Genomic DNA, 22,618 nt, shown 5'->3' on the forward strand with positions numbered 1-22,618 from the left:
TGTTGCTAGTATACTTAACCATTAAAGATTGACTCAAGGAAATGTTTTAATCAGAAAGGAAATGATGAAGGAACAATGAAACAATTGGAAGGAAGATAGAACAGAAATATGGGTATATTTAATAATAGGTTCTCTTTTCCTTCTAAGTCTTAGCAATCATATTTGATGATCAAATAGAAATATAAGACTGGTACTAAACATGATATTTATGTGAAGACAAAAGCACCTAAATGGAAGTGACATTTCTATACTTCACTCAAAGTAGTGAAATGTTACTAGTAAATAGATTAAAGTACATGTTTATATTCTACTAACCACTTAAACAACTCTGCAAAAAAGATAAAAATAATAACAGTAATCAAGATGGAATGTGTGATGGTTAGTTTTAGGGGTCAGCTTGACTGGGTTAAGTGATACCCAGAAGATATGGTGATATAGCTCAGTGGTAGAGCTAGCCTAAATAAGGAAAATTTATATGACCTCACCTAGTGGAAGGTGAATTTTATTGTTTTCCTGGAGCTGGAAACCAATCTTCTTCTGCTCTTAAACATCAGAACTCCAGATTCTCTGATCTTCAGACTCTAGGACTTACACAAGCTTCCCTCTAGTTTTTCAGGTCTTTGTCCTTTGGCTGAGGGTTATTCCATCGGCCTCCCTACTTCTCAGTTCTTTGGAGTTGAACTGAGCTCTGTCACTTGCTTCCTTGATTATCTAGCTTGCAGATGGCCTATCATGGTACATTTCAGTTTCCATAGTGCATGAGCCAATTTCCCTAAAAGATTCACTCCATGTATCCTATTGGTTCTTTTTCTCTGGAGAACCCCAGTACAGAATCCTAAAAAATGTTCACATGAGCTATACAAAGGCAAAGAGAAACAGAAGAAGAACTTAACCCTGAACATTATAAATAACTACCTAAGAGTAAATGGGCAAAATACTAATCAAAAGACAAAAACTGACCAGGCTCCATGATACACACCTTTAATACTAGCTAGTTGGGTGGCTAAGGTAGGAAGTTTGCAAGTTTGAGACAACTTTCTCAAAATAAAGGTTTGGAGAATAAGACAAGTAGATCTCTGTATCAGGAAAGCATAGCAGAAGGAGAGAATTGCAAGGAAGCTGAGAGATTTTCAGGATATGATTGTTGTGATGGACCATGGAATCTTAACCAGGTAAGTGAGAAAGTGAAACGTGTTCATGGTAAGTAATTAATAGTGAAGAAGTGGTAGTTCCATGTATTGGCAGTCCCTATGAACTGAAGACTCAATAGAAAGGGGAAGGAGGATAAATGAACTGGAGAGATAAGAGTGCTTAAAATGCATACTCCAGTATGCATTAATGTACCCAGTCTGCTTAATTTGCATTGTATTGAGAATTAAGAAAGATATTAATGGCTGAAATTCTGACAGATTGACTTTTAAAAATTTAAATTACAGGCTAACTGGATCTTCTGGGTTTGTAACAGATGGACCTGGCTATTATAAATATAAAACGAAGTGCACATGGCTCATTGAAGGACAGTAAGTAGTAATGACTGACTTCATTTTTTATTTCTGTTTTTTATTTAGGATAGAGCTCAGAGTGGCATTATTTTTCCAACAAATGAAATTACCAAATTGTAGCATAAATATCTAAAATATATTTTATTTGATAACTTTTCATTTGGTAAATGATTCTAATTTTGAAATTTTCTTCCTCTTCCTTTTTTTTTTTTTGGTGCGCTGGGGAGCTGGGGATTCAACCCAGGGTCTTGTGTTTGTTATGCAAGCACTCTACCACTGCTATAGCCCCAGCACCTTAATTTTCATTGTCGATTTTTTTCAAATTTCAGATTGATTGAAACTGCTACAAAAAATCGTATGCACCAGAAATTTGTACATTTTCAACTGTGATAGTTAAAAACCTGTTAAAGTTTGAGAGATGGAAGGAAAAATAGGTTTATTCTGGGAAATGAGAACTTCATGGATTTTTGTCTACAAAGCTGAGCATAAGCAGGAAGGTGGAATTGGCTGGTTTGAAATAATCACTGAAAACTAGTGATTGTGGAGATGGAGGGCGAGTTAGTAGTAGGACTGCAGGCAGAATCCAAGAGATGGGTACTGGAAGCAGTCTGCCTGGTGGTATAACATCTCCAGTACAGCTGTTTTCTTTGGACTCAATCCAAAGAAAACATTTATCAATCAAAGCTGATAAATGTTTTCCCATGGATGAGGGCTTTTGCCAAGCAGTACAAGCAGAGGGCAGGGAAGTTTGGAGAACTGGCAGGTGTGTTTGTGAATGATGCAGTGTGAAATCTGAATTGGATAAGAAAGAAAGTGCACAGGTGGAAGGGCTAATGCGTTGGTTCAGAGGCTGTTAGACTCTGGCTGTTCCAGACTGCTAAACGGACTGTAAAGCCCCAAGAGTCATGGACCACATCTGTTTTGTTTCCCATTGCATGTTTAATGTCTTCTTGCACGTAGTAAGTACTGAGTGAGTCTTTGACAAACGAAGGAATGCTGTTTGTATACTATTAATTTCTTTTCTTGTAAATTCTTAAAAAGTTTCTATTTTCTCCAATGTTTAATGGTTTTGATGATCATTATAAATTACTGTTTTTGTTCTTTTTCAGGCCAAATAGAATAATGAGACTTCGTTTTAATCATTTTGCTACAGAGTGTAGTTGGGACCATTTATATGTTTATGATGGGGACTCGATTTATGCACCACTAATTGCTGCCTTTAGGTAAGCTCAGTCATATAAGTAGTAAGTCATCATTATTTTATTTCTGAATTTAAACCTATCTTCTACATTGCATTCTTACTGGATTCACTGTTAATATCACATAGCATATTCACTTCATGGAACCTGTAGTTCTGGAGTCCAGTTGCTTATGTGCTAGTCCTGACTTGGTTCCTCTGACTAGTGGGTCAATTTCTGGGCATAGTGCTTGATCTCTCTTCCATTTTGCTGATCCGTAAAGGTGTAATAGTATTACCAAGTTTACCTGCTCTTCATGGTGGGGGTGAGGTTTACCTTTTCAGAAAAATGTTTGAGCAGTATGTTAATATAATATTTTTGTGAAAATTAAAATTGGAAACCATGTCCATCTTGTTCTTATGTGTTGTTACATAGGACTTCAGGAATTCTTTGCTGAATTCAAATATGGATTGTGTGTGTTTGTATGTGTGTGTGTGTATCTGCATTAATATACATGTATATGTATTTATGTGTGTGTTATTATGGACAAGGGAAAGTTTTGGAAGAATACACATAAAATGAAGAGTGGTTACCTGCTAAGAACAAGATGTTTATTTCTCTTATTTATTTATAATTAATAAATAATAATCATTATTTTTTGTTATTTTTTTCCAACAAGTACATTCTACATTAGAGGTTAAATAAAACAATCTCACCAACTATATGGGATGTTCTGAATTGCTTTGGTATCTTAGTTTTAATAAATAGTATTATGCAGCAGCATTGTTTATTGTTTTTTACATAAGTACTTTAGTATATATTTTCAAAGAATAGAGATATTATTAAGGGACATAAGTAAGTTTTTTTAAAGAAGTGGGGTCTTACTATATTGGCCAGGCTGACCCCAAACTCCTGGGCTCAATCAATTCTGTTGCCGACCTCCAAGAAGCTGGGAATACAGACGCTCACCACTGTGTCTGATGAAGACTTAAAAGTCTTTTTTTTTTTTTTTAAGTTGAAGAGGGACACAATACCTTTATTTCATTTATTTATTTTTATGTGGTGCTCAGGATTAAACCCAGTGCCTCACACGTGGTAAGCAACGGCTTTACCACTGAGCCATAACCCCAGCCCAAAGCTTAAGTCTTAAGGCACAGTTTTCATCTTCAAAAATTTTAACATTGTACAACAGTTCAACCTACTGCTTTTATTACACTTTGTCAGCAGACCCAAAATGTACTTTATATAAATTTCCCCCTCCAGTACAAGATCTAGTCTAGGTATTGCTTCTAATTGCCACAGCTCTTTTACCTGCTTTAATCTAAAACAGAGGTTGGTAAATCTTTTCTATAAAGGACCAGATGTAAACATTCTCAGCTTTGTCTCTGAGAGTGGAGAGGTTTAAGTTGACTCTGAACTGGTATATCACATTTATATTTTATATATTAGAGTTTTAGAAAAAATCAGAATTTATTTGCCATACAAATATGAGAACAACCAGGGTGATTATTTTAAAGACTCTTGGTGCTCTGCAGCACTGTGGCTTTGCTGGGTATTCCACAGGTACACGTGTGGAGCACCTTGTAGTGCAGGTATTCTGCTAGGTCCATGGGTAGGAGATGCAGAGGCGGTGGTGATGCAGAAGGAGGGTGGTTTTCCTCCCTGGGAACATTCTTCCAAAGAACACTGTTCCTTTTAGAGTTATGATTTTTTTTTTTTTTGGGGGGGGGTGCTGGGAATCGAACCCAGGGCCTTGTGCTTACAAGGCAAGCACTCTACTGATTGAGCTATCTCCCCAGCCTAGAGTTATGATTTTTTAAAGCAAGTGATATAGTGATGAGGCAGTTGTTAGACTGTGAACAGAAGCCTTCTGAAAGCAGGGCTCAGTCGGTCTACTTCTGTGATTTTCACAACTGGTTCTAAACAATGATGGTCTGTGTTTAAAATATAAAATCATGAGCAACCTGAGAGCAGGCCATTTTTGATTTGCTCAGGTTGAACAAGTGGCTGTAGCCCAGGCTGAACCTACACTTACTGCCTTCCTTAGGGGCAGGGGTAGGGAGGTGGGAGCTGCACAGGGTGACAGCTGGGGCACGCCTGCAGCACCCTTTCCTCACCCACAGGCCTTCCTTTGTCTCCTGTGCTGAGAGAAGCCGTTTGTTCATTTACTCTGTAAAAGTTCATTTTTGTCTTAAACCAGTCATTTTGCTTTCACGCTGGGAGAAATCCACATACTCCAAAGCTGTCACAGTTTCAAATTTATGAAGCAAACAGTAGCGAACCCTCCCTGACAGTGGGAAAGTGATCCACTTTCTCTGGTTGGTAAAGTCATTCATCCTGCATATTTAAATGTCCCCACCATATGAAGAAGGCCACCAGCTATCACTTACTGAGCACCTCCTAGTGGGAGGCTTAAGCCCTGCATATACTTGACCAATTTGTTCCTCATGATGTCACTGTGAGCTGCATAGGATTTCTCCCACTGTGCATTTGAGTAAATTGAGGCTCAGAGATGTTGGTGACGTGGAACAAGGATTGGAGCTCAAGTCTCTTTGATCCTAAAATTTGTGCTGGGCTAGCAGAGAGTGCATGACCTCTTGCTTGCGACTGCATTCCCAGATCCTTTCTGGAATGTGCCTGTATTTCTTATGGGAAGATTGTTTTTGACATACCTGTTTGTAGGAGGCCCTATAATTATCCCTTCAACATTCTGGTACAGATAGAGTATTCCTAATCCAGAAATCTGAAATGCTCCAAAACATAAAAAAATTTTTTTGGTACTGAAAATTGAACCCAGGGGTGCTTAACCACTGAGCCACATGCCTAGCCCCTTTTTATATTTTATTTAGAGATAAGGTCTCTCTGAGTTGCCTAGTGACTTGCTAAGTTGCTGAAGATGGCTTTGAACTTGCAATTCTCCTGCCTCAGCCTCCGCTGGGATTACAGATGTGTGCCACGGTGCCCAGCAAAGTTTTTGAACAGTGACATGATGCCACGGGTGGAAAATTCCACATCATGGAACTTTGTTTCATAAATTATTAAATATACTGTATAAAATTATCTTTGGGTTATGTGTATGGGGTGTGTACATGTAATGTAAATCAGTTTTCTTTTTTTAATTATTTTTTATTTGTTGTTGGACCTTTATTTAATTTATTTATATGTGGTGCTGAGAATCAAACCCAGCGCCTCAAACATGCTAGGCAAGCACTTTACCACTGAGCTACAACCCCAGCCCCTAAATCAGTTTTCTGTTTCTGTTTATGTCCCAGGTCCAAGATATCTCATTATGTATATGCAAATATTGCCAATTCTGAACAATTCTGAGATTTGAAACACACATGGTCCCAAGCATTCAAATCAAGTCTGCTTGACCTCTGTGTAAAGCAAATAAAAACATGGTGATGGCAAAACTTTCACTTAGGATTCTGACCGAATGTCCCATCTTCCGAGAGCCCTTCCGACCGCCTTTCTGATCCAGCATCTCCTGCTCTCTTCCTCTGCCCTGTTTCCTTTCGTGGCATTGTGAGAACACACACATGTGTGTGAGGGTGTCAGGGCTTATTTGTTTTTCTAACTGAACTCCTTGAGGGTAGGAACATTGTCTTCTTCACTGTCATATTCCTGGTGTCCAGAACAGTGCCTCATGTGTAGTAAGAGATTAGTAAACATTTGTTAGCTGAATACCTGGTAGAAAATATGTCAGTGTTTTCTAGACACCCCTGGGGTGCCTTCCGAGTCTTAGGGTTCCTGAGTTCTATCTTCATGTTAAAAATTAAGTGGAAATCCCATCCCTTCCTGTCTTACTCCATGTTTATGTAGTCTTCAGTCACATTTATATGTTCAGGTCAATGTACACATATTCTAGGCCTGTTGTTTTGCTCCTGCCTGTCCCATCAGGGTGCACAGGTGAACTCCTGAGGCCCAGCGCCTGGTTCATCAGCTCCCTGTGGATGAGTACTTGGATGTTTTCAACCTGTTGTCATCCGAGTGGTGCTGCAGTTAGGAGTCTTGTGTATTTTCCTTTGTGAACAGGAACAAGTGATTTCTCTACAAAGAGATTCACTAGGTCAGAGTGAATGAGCACTTAAGATGGTCATGGCCCTGAGGTGGGAGTTTTCCTGGTGTGTGCTCTAGGAAGGGACTGAGGTTGAGGGTGAGAGAGTGAAGGGTAGAGTGCTAGGGATGTTTGTTCAACGAGTGGGAGTGCGTGCAGCAGATTCCATGGGGCTTGGTAAGGATCTAGGCACTGGCCAAATGAGATGGTGGGGGAGGTGAATCAATAATGGGGAGGCCCTGAGCATGTGAAGAAATGCAAATGGCAAGTAGACATAGGAAAGTCATTAACCTGAGGAGCAGAGAAGAATGCAAAATCACAAAAAAGTCACCTATTAAATTAGCAAAACTAACTTAAAACTGGCAATCATACTTGGTAGTGTGAGGTGGGATAGACCCTTTCAATTTGGTTTGATACAGATTAAGATTTCAAATTAGCATATCTTTTGTGGAAAACAAGACATTTGACCCAGTCATTTTCTTCCTTACTTGGATTTATTGGCCCCAAACCAGTACTTATTTAAAATGTTATGTGTTGGCCTCTGAAGTCCTTGGGAGAGCTTAGGGAGCGTTTAGTAACAGGGAATACCTGTGGTATGTAATGTGCAAAATAGAATGTAAAATGTTCATGATATCAATTAGGGAAAGAAAATGCATCAGAATGCCAATAGTGTTGGAGTTTGGGTTTATCTAGCTTCTTCATACTGCTATGTAAATAAATATTTCATTTAACAATATTTTGTGTTCCAGTACTACATATTTGTCATTCATCAACTCATAAAGTTTACTACTTTATGTCATGGAAATTTAGAGAATTATAAGAAGTTGTATAAAAAAATAGAGCCTTTGATTTCAAATTTTATTCGAAATGCAACCCAGAATAAAGGAAACCTAGCAAAAGATGGACAGCTAATAGGGTAGCTGTGTGCATCTATCCTAGGACTTCACCCTCTGCCTGCATGTGCTTTCTAAAGGTGAAAAGATGAATTCCAGTTTTGAATTGTCTCTGCTACAGTTTAACATGGCTGACATTGTGCTATAAGAAATGTGTTTCCATTTCAGTGGCCTCATTGTTCCTGAGAGAGATGGCAATGAGACGGTCCCCGAGGTGGTTGCCACATCAGGTTATGCCCTTCTGCATTTTTTTAGTGATGCTGCTTATAATTTGACTGGATTTAATATCACTTACAAGTAAGATACTTAAATCTAATTTTGTGATTTTATTCAAAAGACAATATGTTTTAATGATAATAATGAAAACATTGAGGGCTTACACTGTGCCAGCATTTCAATAAGCAGTTTTTATGGGTTTTCTCATTTAAAGTTCTTTTAAAAACTCAGTGAGATTCAGGCACTGTTTTTCTACCTATTTTACAACTGAAGAAAATGATGTGAAAAGGTTAAACAAATTCCCAGTGTAAGCGGTGGGAACCACCATTTCAACCCAGGTGTTGCTGCTGTTGAACTTCTCCTGGAGGAAAGGGGTGTTTTCCTGCTAATAGATAATAACATCAGGGGGTTTTACTAAGTGCAATTTAACAAATGTTATCAGTTTCCGTGTACTCAGTACTAGAGAAATTTGTAGTCTAAAAGTATCTTTTTTTTAAATTTATTTTTATTGTAAACAAATGGGATACATATTGTTTCTGTTTGTACATGGAGTAACAGCATACCATTTGCATATTCATAAATTTACATAGGGTAATGATGTTTGATTCATTCCATTATTTTTTCCTTCCCCCCACCCCTCCCACCTCTCTTTTCCCTCTATACAGTCCCTCCTTCCTCCATTCTTGTCCCACTCCCACCCCCCATTAAGTGTCATCATCCGCTTATCAGTGAGATCATTCCTCTTTTGGATTTTTGAGATTAGCTTATCTCACTTAACATGATATTCTCCAATTTCATCCATTTGACTGCAAATGCCATAATTTTATTATTCTTTATGGCTGAGTAATATTCCATTGTATATATATACCACAGTTTCTTTATCCATTCATCAATTGAATTGCATCTAGGTTGGTTCCACAATCTGGCTGTTGTGAATTGAGCAGCTGTGAACATTGATGTGGCTGTATCTCTGTACTGTGCTGATTGTAAGTCCTTTGGGTATAGGCCAAGGAGTGGGATAGCTGGGTCAAATGGTAGGTCCATTCCAAGTTTTCTAAGGAATCTCCACACTGCTTTCCAGAGTGGCTGCACTAATTTGCAGCCCCACCAGCAATGTATGAGTGTACCTTTTTCCCCACATCCTCTCCGACACCTATTATTGCTTGTGTTCTTGATAATCGCCATTCTAATTGGGGTGAGATGGAATCTTAGTGTAGTTTTGATTTGCATTTCTCTTATTATTAAAGATGTTGAACATTTTTTCATATATCTGTTGATTGCTTGTACATCTTCTTCTGTGAAGTGTCTGTTCATTTCAGTGGGTTATTTGTATTCTTAGTGTAGAGTTTTTTGAGTTCTTTATATATTCTGGAAATTAATGCTCAATCTGAAGTATGATTGGCAAAGATATTCTCCCACTCTGTAGGCTCTCTCTTCGCATTGCTGATAGTTTCCTTTGTTGAGAGAAAGCTATGAAGTTTGAATCTATCCCAGTTATTGATTCTTGCTTTTATTTCTTGTGCTATGGGAGTCCTGTTAAGGAAGTCTGATCCTAAGCCAACAAGGTGAAGATTTGGACCTACTTTTTCTTCTATAAGATGCAGGGTCTCTGGTCTGATTTCAAGGTCCTGATCCATTGTGAGTTGAGTTTTGTGCAGGGTGAGAGATAGGGGTTTAGTTTCATTCAGTTGCATATGGATTTCCAGTTTTCCCAGCACCATTTGTTGAAGAGGCTATCTTTTCTCCATTGCATATTTTTGGCACCTTTGTCTAGTATTAGAAAATTGTATTTATTTGGGTTTGTGTCCGTGTCCTCTATTCTGTACCATTGATCTACCTGTCTATTTTGATGCCAATACCATGCCGTTTTTGTTACTGTTGCTTTGTAGTATAGTTGAAGTTCTGGTATTGTGATACCCCCTGTTTCATTCTTCCTGCTAAGGATTGCTTTAGCTATTCTGGGTTTCTTATTCTTCCAGATGAATTTCATGATTGCTTGCTCTATTTCAGTGAGGTACATCATTGGGATTTTCATTGGAATTGCATTGATTCTGTATAGCACTTTTGGTAGTATGGCCATTTTGACAAGATTAATTCTGCCTATCCAAGAACATGGGAGATCTTTCCATCTTCTAAGGTCTTCCTTAATTTCCTTCTTCAGTGTTTTGTAGTTTTCATTGTAGAGATCTTTTACCTCTTTGGTTAGATTGATACCCAAGTATTTTATTTTTTTTTGAGGCTATTGCAAATGAAGTTGTTTTCCTCATTTCCCTTTCAGCTGTTTCATCACTTGCATATAAAAAATGCTGTAGATTTATGCGTGTTGATTTTATAGCCTGCTATTTTGCTGAATTCATTGAGGAGGTCTAGAAGTTTTCTGGAGGAGGTTTTTGGATCCTCTAAATATAGAATCATGTCATCCGCAAATAGTGACAGCTTAAGTTCCTCTTTTCCTATTCATATCCCTTTAATTTCTTTAGTCTGCCTAATTGCTCTGGCTAGAGTTTCGAGGACAATGTTGAATAGAAGTGGTGAAAGAGGACATCCCTGTCTTGTTCCTGTTTTTAAAGGGATTGGTTTCAGTTTTTCTCCATTAAGAATGATGTTGGCCATGGGCTTAGCATAAATAGCCTTTACAATGTTCAGGTATGTTCCTACTATCCCTATTTTTTCTAGTGTTTTCAGCATGAAGGGGTGTTGTATATTGTCAAATGCTTTTTCTGTGTCAATTGAAATAACCATATGATTCTTATCCTTAAGTCTATTGACATGATGGATTACATTTATTGATTTACAGATGTTAAACCATCCTTGCATTCCAGGAATGAACCCCACTTGATCGTGGTGCACAATTTTCTTAATATGTTTTTGGATACGGTTTGCCAATATTTTGATAAGGATCTTAGCATCTATATTCATCAAGGATATTGGTCTAAAATTTTCTTTCCTTGATGTGTCTTTGCCTGGTTTGGGTATGAGGGTGATATTAGCTTCATAGAATGAGTTCAGTAGGGTACCCTCCTGTTCTATTTCCTGGAATACTTTGAGAAGTATTGGAATGAGTTCTTCTTTGAAGGTCTTGTAGAACTCAGCTGAGAATCCGTCTGGTCCTGGGCTTTTCTTGGATGGTAGATTTTTAATGGCTTCTTCTATTTCATTGCTTGATATTGATCTGTTTAAATCGTGTATGTCCTCCTGGTTCAGTTTGGGAGGAGCATGTGTCTCTAGAAATTTGTCAATGTGTTCTGTAGTTTCTATTTTGTTGGAATACAGATTTTCAAAGTAGCTTCTCATTATGTTCTGTATCTCAGTGGTGTCTGTTGTGATATTTCCTTTTGCATCATGTATTTTAGTAATTTGAGTCTTCTCTCTCCTTCTCTTTGTTAGTGTGGCTAAGGGTTTGTCTATTTTGTTTACTTTCTCAAAGAACCAACTTTTCGTTTTCTTAATTTTTTGAATAGTTTCTTTTGTTTCAATTTCATTGATTTCAGCTCTGATTTTAATCATTTCCTGTCTTCTACTATTTTTGCTGTTATTCTGATCTTCTTTTTCTAGGGCTTTGAGCTGTAATGTTAGGTCATTTAATTGTTGACTTTTCATTCTTTTCTGGAATGCGCTCCATGCAATAAACTTTCCTCTTAGTACTGCTTTCATAGTGTCCCAGAGATTTTGATATGTTGTATCATCATTCTCATTGACCTCTAAGAATTTTTTAACCTTCTCCCTGACGTTTTTCGTTATGCATGTTTCATTCAATAGCATATTATTTAGTCTCCAAGTGTTGGAGTAATTTCCTTTTTTTTACTTTGTCATTGATTTCTACTCTCAGTCCATTATGATCTGATAGAACACAAGGCAGTATCTCTTTTTTTTGTATTTCCTAAGGGCTGCTTTGTGGCATAACATATGGTCTATTTTCGAGAAGGTTCCATGTGCTGCTGAGAAGAAAGTGTATCCGCTCGTTGATGGATGGAATATTCTACATATGTCTATTAAGTCTAGGTTATTGATTGTGTTATTGAGTTCTATGGTTTCTTTGGTTGGATTTTGTTTGGAAGATCTATCTAGTGGTGACAGCAGTACATTAAAGTCGCCCAGAATTATTGTGTTGTGGTCTATGTGATTCTTGAAATTGAGAAGGATTTGTTTGATGTACAGAGATGCACCATTGTTTGGGGCATAAATATTTACTATCTTTATGTCTTCCTGATTTATGGTTCCCTTAAGCAGTATGAAATGTCCTTCTTTATCCCTTCTGACTAACTTTGGCTTGAAGTCCACTTTATCTAATATAAGGATGGAAACTCCCGCTTTTTTACTGGGTCCAGGTGCGAGGTAGGTTTTTTCCCATCCTTTCACCTTTAGTCTGTGGATGTCTTTTTCTATGAGATGAATCTCTTGCAGGCAGCATATTATTGGGTTTTTCTTTTGAATCCATTCTGCCAGTCTATGTCTTTTGATTGATGAGTTTAGGCCATTAACGTTCAGGGTTATTATTGAGAAATGATTTGTATTCCCAGTCATTTGGCTTATTTTTGGTTTTTAAGTTGGCTTGGTTTCTCCTTTGAGTGGTTTTCCTCTAAGGTAGTTCCTCCCTTTTCTGACCTCCATTGTTGTTTTTCATTTCCTCCTCATGGAATATTTTGTTGAGAACATTCTGTAGTGCAGGCTTTCTATTTGTAAATTCTTTTAACTTTTGTTTATCATGGAAGGATTTTATTTCATCTTCAAATCTGAAGGTTAGTTTTGCTGGGTATAGGATTCTTGGTTGGCAACCATGTTCTTTCAGAGCTTGAAATATGTTGTTCCAGGCCCTTCTAGCTTTTAGAGTCTGGGTTGAGAAGTCTGCTGCTATCCTTATTGGTCTCCCTCTATATGTAATCTGATGCTTTTCTCTCACGGCCTTCAAAATCCTATCTTTATTTTGAATGTTAGGCATTTTCATTATAATGTGCCTTGGTGTGGATCTGTTGTGATTCTGTGCATTTGGTGTTCTGTAAGCCTCTTGCATTTGATTTTCCATTTCATTCTTCAGGTTTGGGAAATTTTCTGATATTATTTCATTGAATAGGTTGTTCATTCCTTTGGTTTGTATCTCTGTGCCTTCCTCAATCCCAATAATTCTTAAATTTGGTCTTTTCATGATGTCCCATAGTTCTTGGAGATTCTGTTCATGATTTCTTACCATCTTCTCTATTTGGGCGACTTTATTTTCAAGATTCAATATTTTGTCTTCATTGTCTGAGGTTCTGTCTTCTAAGTGGTCTAGTCTTTTGGTGATGCTTTCCATTGAGTTTTTTATTTGGTTTATTGTCTCCTTCATTTCAAGGATTTCCGTTTGTTTTTTTTTTTTTGAGAATCTCTATCTCTTTGTTGAAATGTTCTTTTGCTTCCTGCAGGTGCTCTTTCAGCTTATTGGTATTATCATTCATTGCCTGCATTTGCTCTCTTATCTCATCCTTTGCTTCGTGAATCATCTTAATCATGTATAATCTGAAGTCTTTTTCTGACATTTCTTCTAACATACTGTCATTGGATTCTATTACTATAGAATCTAGATTTGTTTGGATCATTTTCTTCCCTTGTTTTTTCATGTTGTTCATGTATCTTCCCCTCTAGCAGTGCAGATCTGGGGTATTGCAGATTTCCCCCTATAGGCTTATAGTGGCCCTATAGGTTTCCAAAACCCTTTCTTTAAGGGGAGATCAATATTAGCAGTGCCCAAATCAGACACTATGCAATCCTAGACCAAATAGCCCCTATGGGAACAATAACATCATGTAAATAAGGAGGAAAGCAACTCTGAGGGAACAGGTAAACAGAAGGAAAAGAAAGCAAGAAATGTAAAGAAATAAAAACTTAATTTTTTTTTAAAAAGGAGAAAAAAGAAAGAAAATCTACTGTATAATAGTCATATACTAATGAAACCTCCCAGTGTTCAGTAGCCTGATGTATGAGAGGTACCTGACAATGAGCTTAAAGCCTCCAGCAGGCGTCTCAGGATGGGATTTGCCCCACCCAAAGATCGGAGCTACGGCTTCCAGGATTATCCAAGATGGCTGCTCTGGCTTCTAAATGTGTTGGCAAATGGGGAGCTGCAGCTCAGGGGTGGTCGTGGTCAGCTGTAGGTCCTGGAGACAGGATGCAGTTGGTCCGGCAGTGGTCCTGGAGGTCAGGTGTGTTTGGTGTGGTTGTGGGATCCAGGAGGCCGGGTGCAATCAGTTGGTCTGGGTTCCCGGTGATAGGGCACAGTCAGTTGGTCTGGGGGTCCTGGCAGCAGGGAGCAGTCAGTTGATGTGATGGCCCCCGAGGTAGGGAGTGATCGGTTGGGCTGAGGGATCCTGGAGACGGGACTCAGTCATTCCGGCCAGGGGTCCTACAGGGCCTGGCTGTTGTCTCAAAATGGTGGCAGCCACGTGTAATCAAACCTGCAGGTACTGTAACAGTGAACTTCCAGGCAGCAGCAGGCAGCTGGTTCTCTACTGGCGGTCTGCAGTCAATCTGCTGGCAGCGAGAAACAGATATCCTCTGCTTGAATCTGGCGTTGCGGAGCGACAAGGAATGCAGCCTCCCTCTAGACCGCCATCTTGGATCCCCTCTAAAAGTATCTTGATAGTACATGTTTTAGTCAGTTTTTTTTTTTGTTGTTGTTGTCGTTGCTGTGACCAAAAGACCTGGCAAGAACAACATAGAGGAGAAAAAAGTTTATTTTGGCTCATGGTTTCGGAGGTCTCAGTCCATATAGATGGCTGACTCCATTGCTCTGGGCTTGGGGTGAGGCAGAACATCATGGCAGAATGGTATGGTAGAAGATCATGATATAGGAAAGTAGTTCAGGACATGGCACCAGGAACCAGAGATAGGGAGAGAGAGAGAGACAGAGACAGAGAGAGAGAGAGAGAGAGACAGACAGACAGACAGACAGACAGAGACAGGGCTCTACTTATACTTACCAGGGACAAAATATATACCCCTAAGGCACGCCCAAGGGACTTTCCTCCTCCAACCACACCCTACTGGCCTACAGTTACTACCCAGTTAATCTTTATCAGTGGATTAATCCATGACCTAATCATTTCACCTCTAAATGTTCTTGCATTTTCTCACACCTGACCTTTTGGGGGAAACCTCATATCCAAACCACAATAGTTCATTTATCTCACCTACTTTTCCCTGACTTATGTTGTTTCTAGGTGTTATCTATATAGTTATCCAAAGCCATGTTACTATGAAACACATTATAATAGAATGAACTCAAATGGTCTGGAGTTGTATCTCAGTGATAGAACACTTGCCTAGCACGTGTGAGGCACTGGGTTCGATTCTCAGCACTGCATATAAATAAAATAAAGGTTCACTAACAACTAAAAAAATAATAATTAAACTCATACACTAAGTTATATGACTCTACTTCATTCATCTGAAATGGGTCAAGTTACTAAAGAATTTTAAATATAACATTCTGGGCAATAATCTTAAGTTCTACAAATTATCAGAGACGGTCCAGAGGGCTGTGTACCATTAGCGTGTGGTTGGAACTTTGTCCTTTTCCTTCCCACACTTGCAAAGGTGAATTTGGCAGTTGGGTGGCTCCTGCATCTAGAGGGTTACCGAGAAGAATAGGATGGTTGTCCCAGGCTTGAGCAGCCAAATCTGGACAAATGTGCACAAATCTCTTCTCTCCTTGTGATTTCTTTAACTTTATGAGTCACTTGTTCTTGCCCTGTTCTCATGAGGCTCCACCAGGGTGCATTTGAGCTCTCGTGCTTGAGCTGTGCAGTGTGGAGTGACCCCTGTGGACTGAGTGGTAAGCACTGCATTTATGCTTCTGAATGAGCTGAAAAGACAGGGAAATCCTTAAGTGTTACGTAGGAGGAAGTTCTGCTAAGTTCATTGATGTATTGCTTTGTGTTGACTTAGTTTTTTCCCTGTCTTTATAGTTTTGACATGTGTCCAAATAATTGCTCAGGCCGAGGAGAATGTAAGACCAGCAACAGTACCGGCAGTGTGGAGTGTGATTGTTCTGAAAACTGGAAAGGTGACTCGTGTGACATTCCTTACTGTACAGACAACTGTGGTTTTCCTCATCGAGGCATCTGCAATTCAAGTGATGTCGGAGGATGCTCCTGCTTCTCTGAGTGGCAGGGTAGGAACTTCTTTCTCTTGTTTTTCTTTCAGTTCACAAATTGTTCCCAGTTTAGTACATTGTTAGTTGACTTTATTCTTAGCATGTGTACAGTTTATGTTCATCGGATATCAGGAGGCATGTAAGCTTTCTCCTCACTTAATCCAGTTTCTTACAAATCTTTCAATGTCACACGTATGTGGTTGTGGTCTCCTTAGAATTGTGGACAGGTTTCACATTGTATGCGGCTCATTCATGAAAGTTGAAGAACTCCGTCTCAGCCATAAGAGGATGTAGCAGAGAACCAAGCTGGGAGATGGGGCAAGAACTGACAATAATGTTATTTCCCCTAAAACTTTTTTTGAGTTCTGAGAAAATTGCTGTCAGTTGTGCAATGAAAACTTAAAGCAGTCACCTAAAGGCATTATCTGCATAAATAGCTTATTAAAGGAGCTTTAGGGGATTCCTTAAAGGCTAAGGGCAGTTGTCGATTTGATGACTTTGTTTATATACCTATTCCTTCCTCAGAACTTTTTCATTTTGAAAGGAAATGTGATTGTTTAAATGCTTTGATCTTTTGGGTTTGGTGATACTGAGGAGTTAACATTTGGAATATTTGAGTACCTTTCATCTTGCAACAGGTGCAGCAGAAACCAGACCTTCCAAGAACAGATTCTGTCTCTTACATCTGTTGAATTCTTTGCTTTACTAGAAGATGGGTAGTTTTTACTATCACTCCCAGGTCTAGTTGTTACATTTTAGGTTTTTCAATTTAAATTAATAATTCCTTTATACAGTCTTACCCTGAGAACTGTTTACATAGGGTTTTGTTTTGTTTCTTTTTTTTTTTTTTTTTTGTGCCAGGGATTGAACTCAGGGCACTTAACCACTGAGTCACATCCCCAGCCTTATTTTTATTTTTTATTTTGAGACAGGGTTTCTCTAAGGTTTTAGGGTCTCACTAAATTGCTGAGCCTGTTTTTGAACTTGTTATCCTCCTACCTCAGCCTCCCACGTTGCTAGAATTCTAGGAGTGTACTACCACGCCTGGCTAAAAAAGCCTAACCTGGTTATGGTGAAGTCAGCATTAGAAAGGATGTGATTTTGAATTAGGGATTACTCTTTGCCAATACCTTGAGTAAATTAAAAACACAGAGATATGTCATATATGCAATGCTTAAGGAAAAACTATGTATTCTTTTTAAAAATTGTTGCATTTAGGTGATTAAAACTTGAAATGAAGTGAGCTTTCAAGATGCATTTAGTGAAGCTAATTTGTTATGTTTTATTAGGCCCTGGATGTTCAGTTCCTGTGCCAGCTAACCAGTCATTTTGGACTCAAGAGGAATACTCAAACTTAAAGCTGCCCAGAGCATCTCATAAAGCTGTGGTCAATGGAAACATAATGTGGATTGTTGGAGGATATATGTTCAACCACTCAGATTACAGCATGGTTTTAGCGTAAGTTGTTTTAAACATTTTTGCAGGAAGCTTAGTTTTGCATTTCTTTTGAAATTTATAAACAAGCAAAAAGAAAAGATATCATCAATAATTCTACCACTTAAGGAAAATCTCTGGATTTTTTTCCACATTTTAAATTGGCATATTGTTGTTGTACGTAATGAAGGGGTTTTTATTACATATTCATGTATGCTCACAATATAGCGATATCATTAGGTCAGTATTACTCCTCAGCACCTCCCCCCTCCCCTGCCTAGAAATTCTCTGTTAATGAAAAATATTTCTTATAAAAGTATTCCAAGCTTTTTTCAAATATGTTGAATTATTGAAGCTGAAATCCAGAAAGAATTTGTTGGCATGCAATAATTTATCTTTTTGAGAGAATTTTTTTGATATTTTGCTTTAGGTACATACAGTAGGTTCTATAAATAGGGAATTACTCTCTATTTTAATTGAATGAATAGTTTCATGGAGACTGACTTTCATAAGAAATTTATGAACAATTACTCAGTGATTTTGTGACCATGAAATATTTTCTAGGCCTTTGCTATTAGTGAAAATTGTAAAACACCAGCATCTGTTCTTTAAGGTGTTCTGGAAATATGGCAGTGGTGACATGGTTTCTGAATCCTCCTAAATAGTCATTAAAACACATAGAACAACTAAATAGCAAAATCAAATATACATGATTGCCAGGTATGCTGGTTCCTGCCTGTAATCCCAGGTAGGCAGGAGGCTGAGGTAGGAGGATCTCAAGTTTAAGGCCAGCCTGTGCAACTTGTTGAGACCTTGTCTCAATAAATAAATAAATAAATAAACAAACAAATGAATAAATAAATAGAAAATGGTGGGGATGTAGCTCAGTGGTAGAGCATCCCTGGGTCCAATCACCAGTACTGCAAAATCACAGAAAATAAAAACAAAAACCCACAAACACATGAGCAACATCTGTAAGAAAACTTGGTCTGGAGGTTTCTTGACTGTGTGGGGCTGAACCACTGATAACTACAAGCCTTGTGTGGTGTCAGCTTCTGTGCAGAAGTAAGTAGCAGGCACAGAAAGTAGAAGTAAGTATCAGTAGTAGTAGCGAGAAACCCATAGCATTCAGAATGGCTGGAAGTTACTCACTCATGGGCTCAGAAAACCACGTTGAGAGCCACAGCTGGGACTGGAAGATGTTGTGTATGCTAGTAGCCAAGTAAACTCAAGGCATCCACAGTAGGAGTTGAAGACGCTGGAGCGGTTTGTGCCAGATTTACTCTCAAAATGAAGCAGCCAGTTTTCTTCCTTCTTTTTTCTCCCTCTTTCCCTCCCTTCCCTCTTCTCTTTCTTTCCCTCTCTCCTTCTTTTTTTCTTAACTGCCCAGTCACAGTTTCTTTGCAGGAGAAATGCTGGGGATAGAATTTATATTGAACAGGAGAGGGACAGTAGAGACTAGGTGAGCAAAGATTGAGATAGCAGTGAGAAGGGAACAGAGCCAGGTGTTCTTACCAGGTGAACTGCCACCTGCGGGAACATTCCATTGCAACAGCAAAGAGTGAGCTCCAGAACTGAGAAAGTAGAACTATCCTACAGCTGACCTCCCCTGTGAAAACGCAGGGAGAAGCATTGTTACTTTAAAATATCAAGGGTAAATATCTCATGGACAGTTCTTACCAGAAAAAGGAGAGTAAGGACTAGAATAAGCCCCTTCATAGAGGAAAGAATTAAAATGGAAAGTTATGAAGCATGAAAATTATAACACATGCTGGTCAAGGTGGCGCACGCCTGTAATCCCAGTGGCTCGGGAGGCTGAGGCAGGAGGATCGAGAGTTCAAAGCCAGCCTCAGCAAAAGTGAGGTGCTAAGCAACTCAGGAGACCCTGTCTCTAAATAAAATACAAAACAGGGCTGGGGAAGTGGCTCAGTGATCGAGTCCTGAGTTCCATCCCTGGGACCTCCCCCAACCCCCAAAAAGAAAGAAAATTATAACACAATATTACAAAACAAGCTTTCCTGGTTTACAATATGAAAATGATACACAATAGGAAAGAACAATCTAATCAAGAACTATAAAAATTCAGAAATGAAATAATAGAAGTTGAGGATTTTTTAAAAATTTAAAGATAATTACAGAATTGAAGACAAATCTAAAATGACACAGTGAATAAATGCAGTAAGTAGTGTTTTAGAAATAGAATATGAAAAGAAGGGCTTTTTAAAAAAACTTAAAAAGATATAAAGGTCACTTTCCCCTATTTTTTGTTTTAGTGGTAAGTACAGTTAAAAACTGGACTCTGTAAAACAAACATGAAGAAACTCTGAAATTAAGACATTCTCTGATGAAAGAATGCTAAGATAATATGTTTCTAAAATAATGGTAAAGAAAGGTCTCTAACCAGAAAGGAAATGAGAAAAGAGGGAATCTCAGAACCTGAGGAAGAGGACAGAAAAGTAAAAGAGCAAAAATGTTGGGAAAATGCCAAAAATTTTCTTTCCTTCTCTTGATTTTTAAAAAATAAATGTAACGGTTGAAACAAATATAACAAAACAAACTTTGCAGCTTAGAAGAATAAGTCGCCAAATGTTTGTGAAGGGTATGTGGGAAATGTGCTGAACTGCTGCTCTTGTTTTTAATGGGAATTTTATTCCTATCAGTCGGGCAGGCGTCAGTCTCTGAACTTGTTTCTTCTCTGTAAAATGAGGGGTGGTTGGATGAGGAGTGGAGTTCTTAACATGTAAAGTTCCTTTTCTGGGTTAGTTTTAGCAATCTTATACCAAAAAAATGATCCCCCACCCCAAAGTCTGAAAATTAGATGGAACTTGCATTACACTTATTTAATGATCTCCCCATAAAACTGGATTTGAAAGCATAGTCCCTGTTTCCTATAAATGCTCTCCTTGGTAAAATAAAAACAAAAACAACAACAGCAAAAAAACCCACATTTTAGTGGAAAACAAACTCTTTCTGAAAGACCATAACTTTCAGTACTAATCATGCTCAATCTCCAGAATGGATATTCTGAATCACCTTAGATGTTTTCTTGCTCTTAATCCTGATATCAATGACATCACCTTTCACCAGCCCCTCAGTCAAGCTAAAATCCTGAAGTTTTCCATTAATCCCTTCTCTCCTTTGACTACTTAGGTCAAGACCAACAGGTACACTTTCAAAGGGTCTCTCAGTAAAACTTGTCCGGGCACTGTTCCCACAGTTGCTGTGTTAATTCAAACCCTTTAATTTCTGATCAGATCCCGGCCATAGTCAAGTGAGGTTATTCCCCCACCAGCTTCTCCTCTTTCTCCATACCATAGACTCAAACTACTTTCTTTGCCCACAGCACGTTTTCCTTAATATGAATTTTAAATCTTCTCTTATTTAAGATTTGTGTGTGTGTGTGTATGTGTGTAAACAGATTTAAAGCAGTTTCATGTTTTTCTTTGGTAGAATTGTCTGCCAGCATGAGAATAGTACAAATAGTACCTGGAGATCTATGGAGTGGTTCCATACAGAGCTTCTTCTGCACATACACCCCTTCCCACTAAGGGAAAGACAGTGATCAGTCTCTGCTCTCTTTGCTGGACTACCCAGAGAAAGCTCCATAGTGTTTCAGGGCTAATCCTGCTCTCCTGTTCAGTGCTCCTCAAGCACATCATTAGTGTGGGTACCTCCTAAACTGTGTCATTATCAAAAACTGCAGCCCCTCCATATGATTGCAATTCTAAGCATTCTACATTCCAGTCACTCTCTTCCAGACACTGTTGGTGCCCAAGTCCCAGTACCCTTACCTGGCTGGTGCACCCAGTCACCAGCTGTTGTGAAAGTTGGTTGTTGTCAGCTCACAGCTGTCTCCTTCTCTAAAGAATTCTCTTAGCAGATTGAAGCCATCTTACCCAGAAATACCTGGAAGGCAATGTATTTGGGACTCTCCCAGGTATAGCATTGAGAAACCTTGCATCCCAGGAAATTCCTTAGTCCTGAGCAAACTGGCATGGTGGTCACCATAGCCCTAGTCAGTGACTGACTGACGTGGATGTTCAAGAGTCAGACTCTGCTTCTATGTGGGAAGACTGTGGTGCCATTCTGGATCCAGAGCTCCCCTTGAGATCATGCTAAAGCCCTATCTCAGCTGAGATCACATTTACCTAGCCTTTCCTTCCCCTGTATCTTGATTATCTCAGTCCTGACATGCTTATCCAGAGAGTATTCCCTTGTTTAGTCACTTGCTCAAGAATCCTATTTCAGGTTCTCTTTGCAGGGAACCCAAGACACTTTCCAAGCTTTTTGGATTTTCTTTCAGTACCCCATCTTCAACCATCTTTGACCTCAGAAGGGTCCATAATCCATTAAATCTGTCTTTCTTTCCCATTCATTCTCCTATTCTACTCTTATACCTCTTTTTCACATTTTAAATCTCCACAGCCTTTTTCTCCTATTTTTCTGAACTAATGGCTTTGCTTTGTTTCTGTTTTGAAAGATAAAGCTCTTCAGAAAAGGATTTGCCCAAGCTCCCACCACAACATTGACCCACCACAGTGCAGATTTATCCTGCACTGATTTATTCTTTCTTCTGGTTCTGTAGACCAGTGGTTGTCAGTACAAGTTCTGGGGGATAATGGAGATGTTCTGTGTTTACTGTTGTGTCACCAACCATATGTGGTTATTAAGCACTTGGAATGTGACTGAGTAGCTTAATTTTTTATTGCCCATTCTTAGTCCTTATCTTGTTGGATATTGAACCAATGTTTTGTCACATTTATCTTGATTTTTTTACCTATTTATTTATTCCTGCTTAGACTCTTGAGCTGGTTCCTCTTCATCTGACTTCTTTCTGAATGCTGGTGTACCCCAGGGGTTGGTCTGCCTCTGAATGTTGGTGCACCCAGGGATTGGTCTATATTCACTCTCTTGGTGATCTCATGTGATATCTTGGCCTTAACGCTGGTGATTCCCAAATTTATAGCTGCAGCTTAGACTTTTCACCTGAATCCATATCTCCTGTTCTTTACTTAACATCTCAATCTTTTGTATTTATATGAATAAAGAACTCAGCATGTCCAAAACTGATAATTCTCTCCTGCCTGCTTTTCCTCCAGATTTCCCCATCTCAGTTAATGAGCATGCCATCCTTCTGTTTGCTTCATCCATAAATCTTGACCTCATGCTTGACTTATTGTTTTTTCCCACCCCATATTGGTATGAGTATC

General features: G+C 38.7%; 1 protein-coding gene across 2 annotated transcripts in view; it reads left to right on the forward strand.

The window, feature by feature from the left end:
• Positions 1-22,618, forward strand: part of LOC306655005 (attractin-like) — a 121,867-nt gene that overhangs the window by 31,845 nt on the left and 67,404 nt on the right. For both annotated transcript variants that reach the window (XM_079129139.1, XM_079129140.1), the window contains exons 7-11: positions 1,437-1,520; positions 2,612-2,725; positions 7,799-7,927; positions 15,787-15,992; positions 17,264-17,432. In XM_079129139.1, coding sequence (XP_078985265.1) covers positions 1,437-1,520; positions 2,612-2,725; positions 7,799-7,927; positions 15,787-15,992; positions 17,264-17,432 — 702 coding nt within the window. The remainder of the gene's footprint in view (positions 1-1,436; positions 1,521-2,611; positions 2,726-7,798; positions 7,928-15,786; positions 15,993-17,263; positions 17,433-22,618) is intronic.

This window comes from Sciurus vulgaris (genome assembly GCF_902686455.1).
Source record: "Sciurus vulgaris genome assembly, chromosome: 2".
NCBI lineage: Eukaryota > Metazoa > Chordata > Mammalia > Rodentia > Sciuridae > Sciurus > Sciurus vulgaris.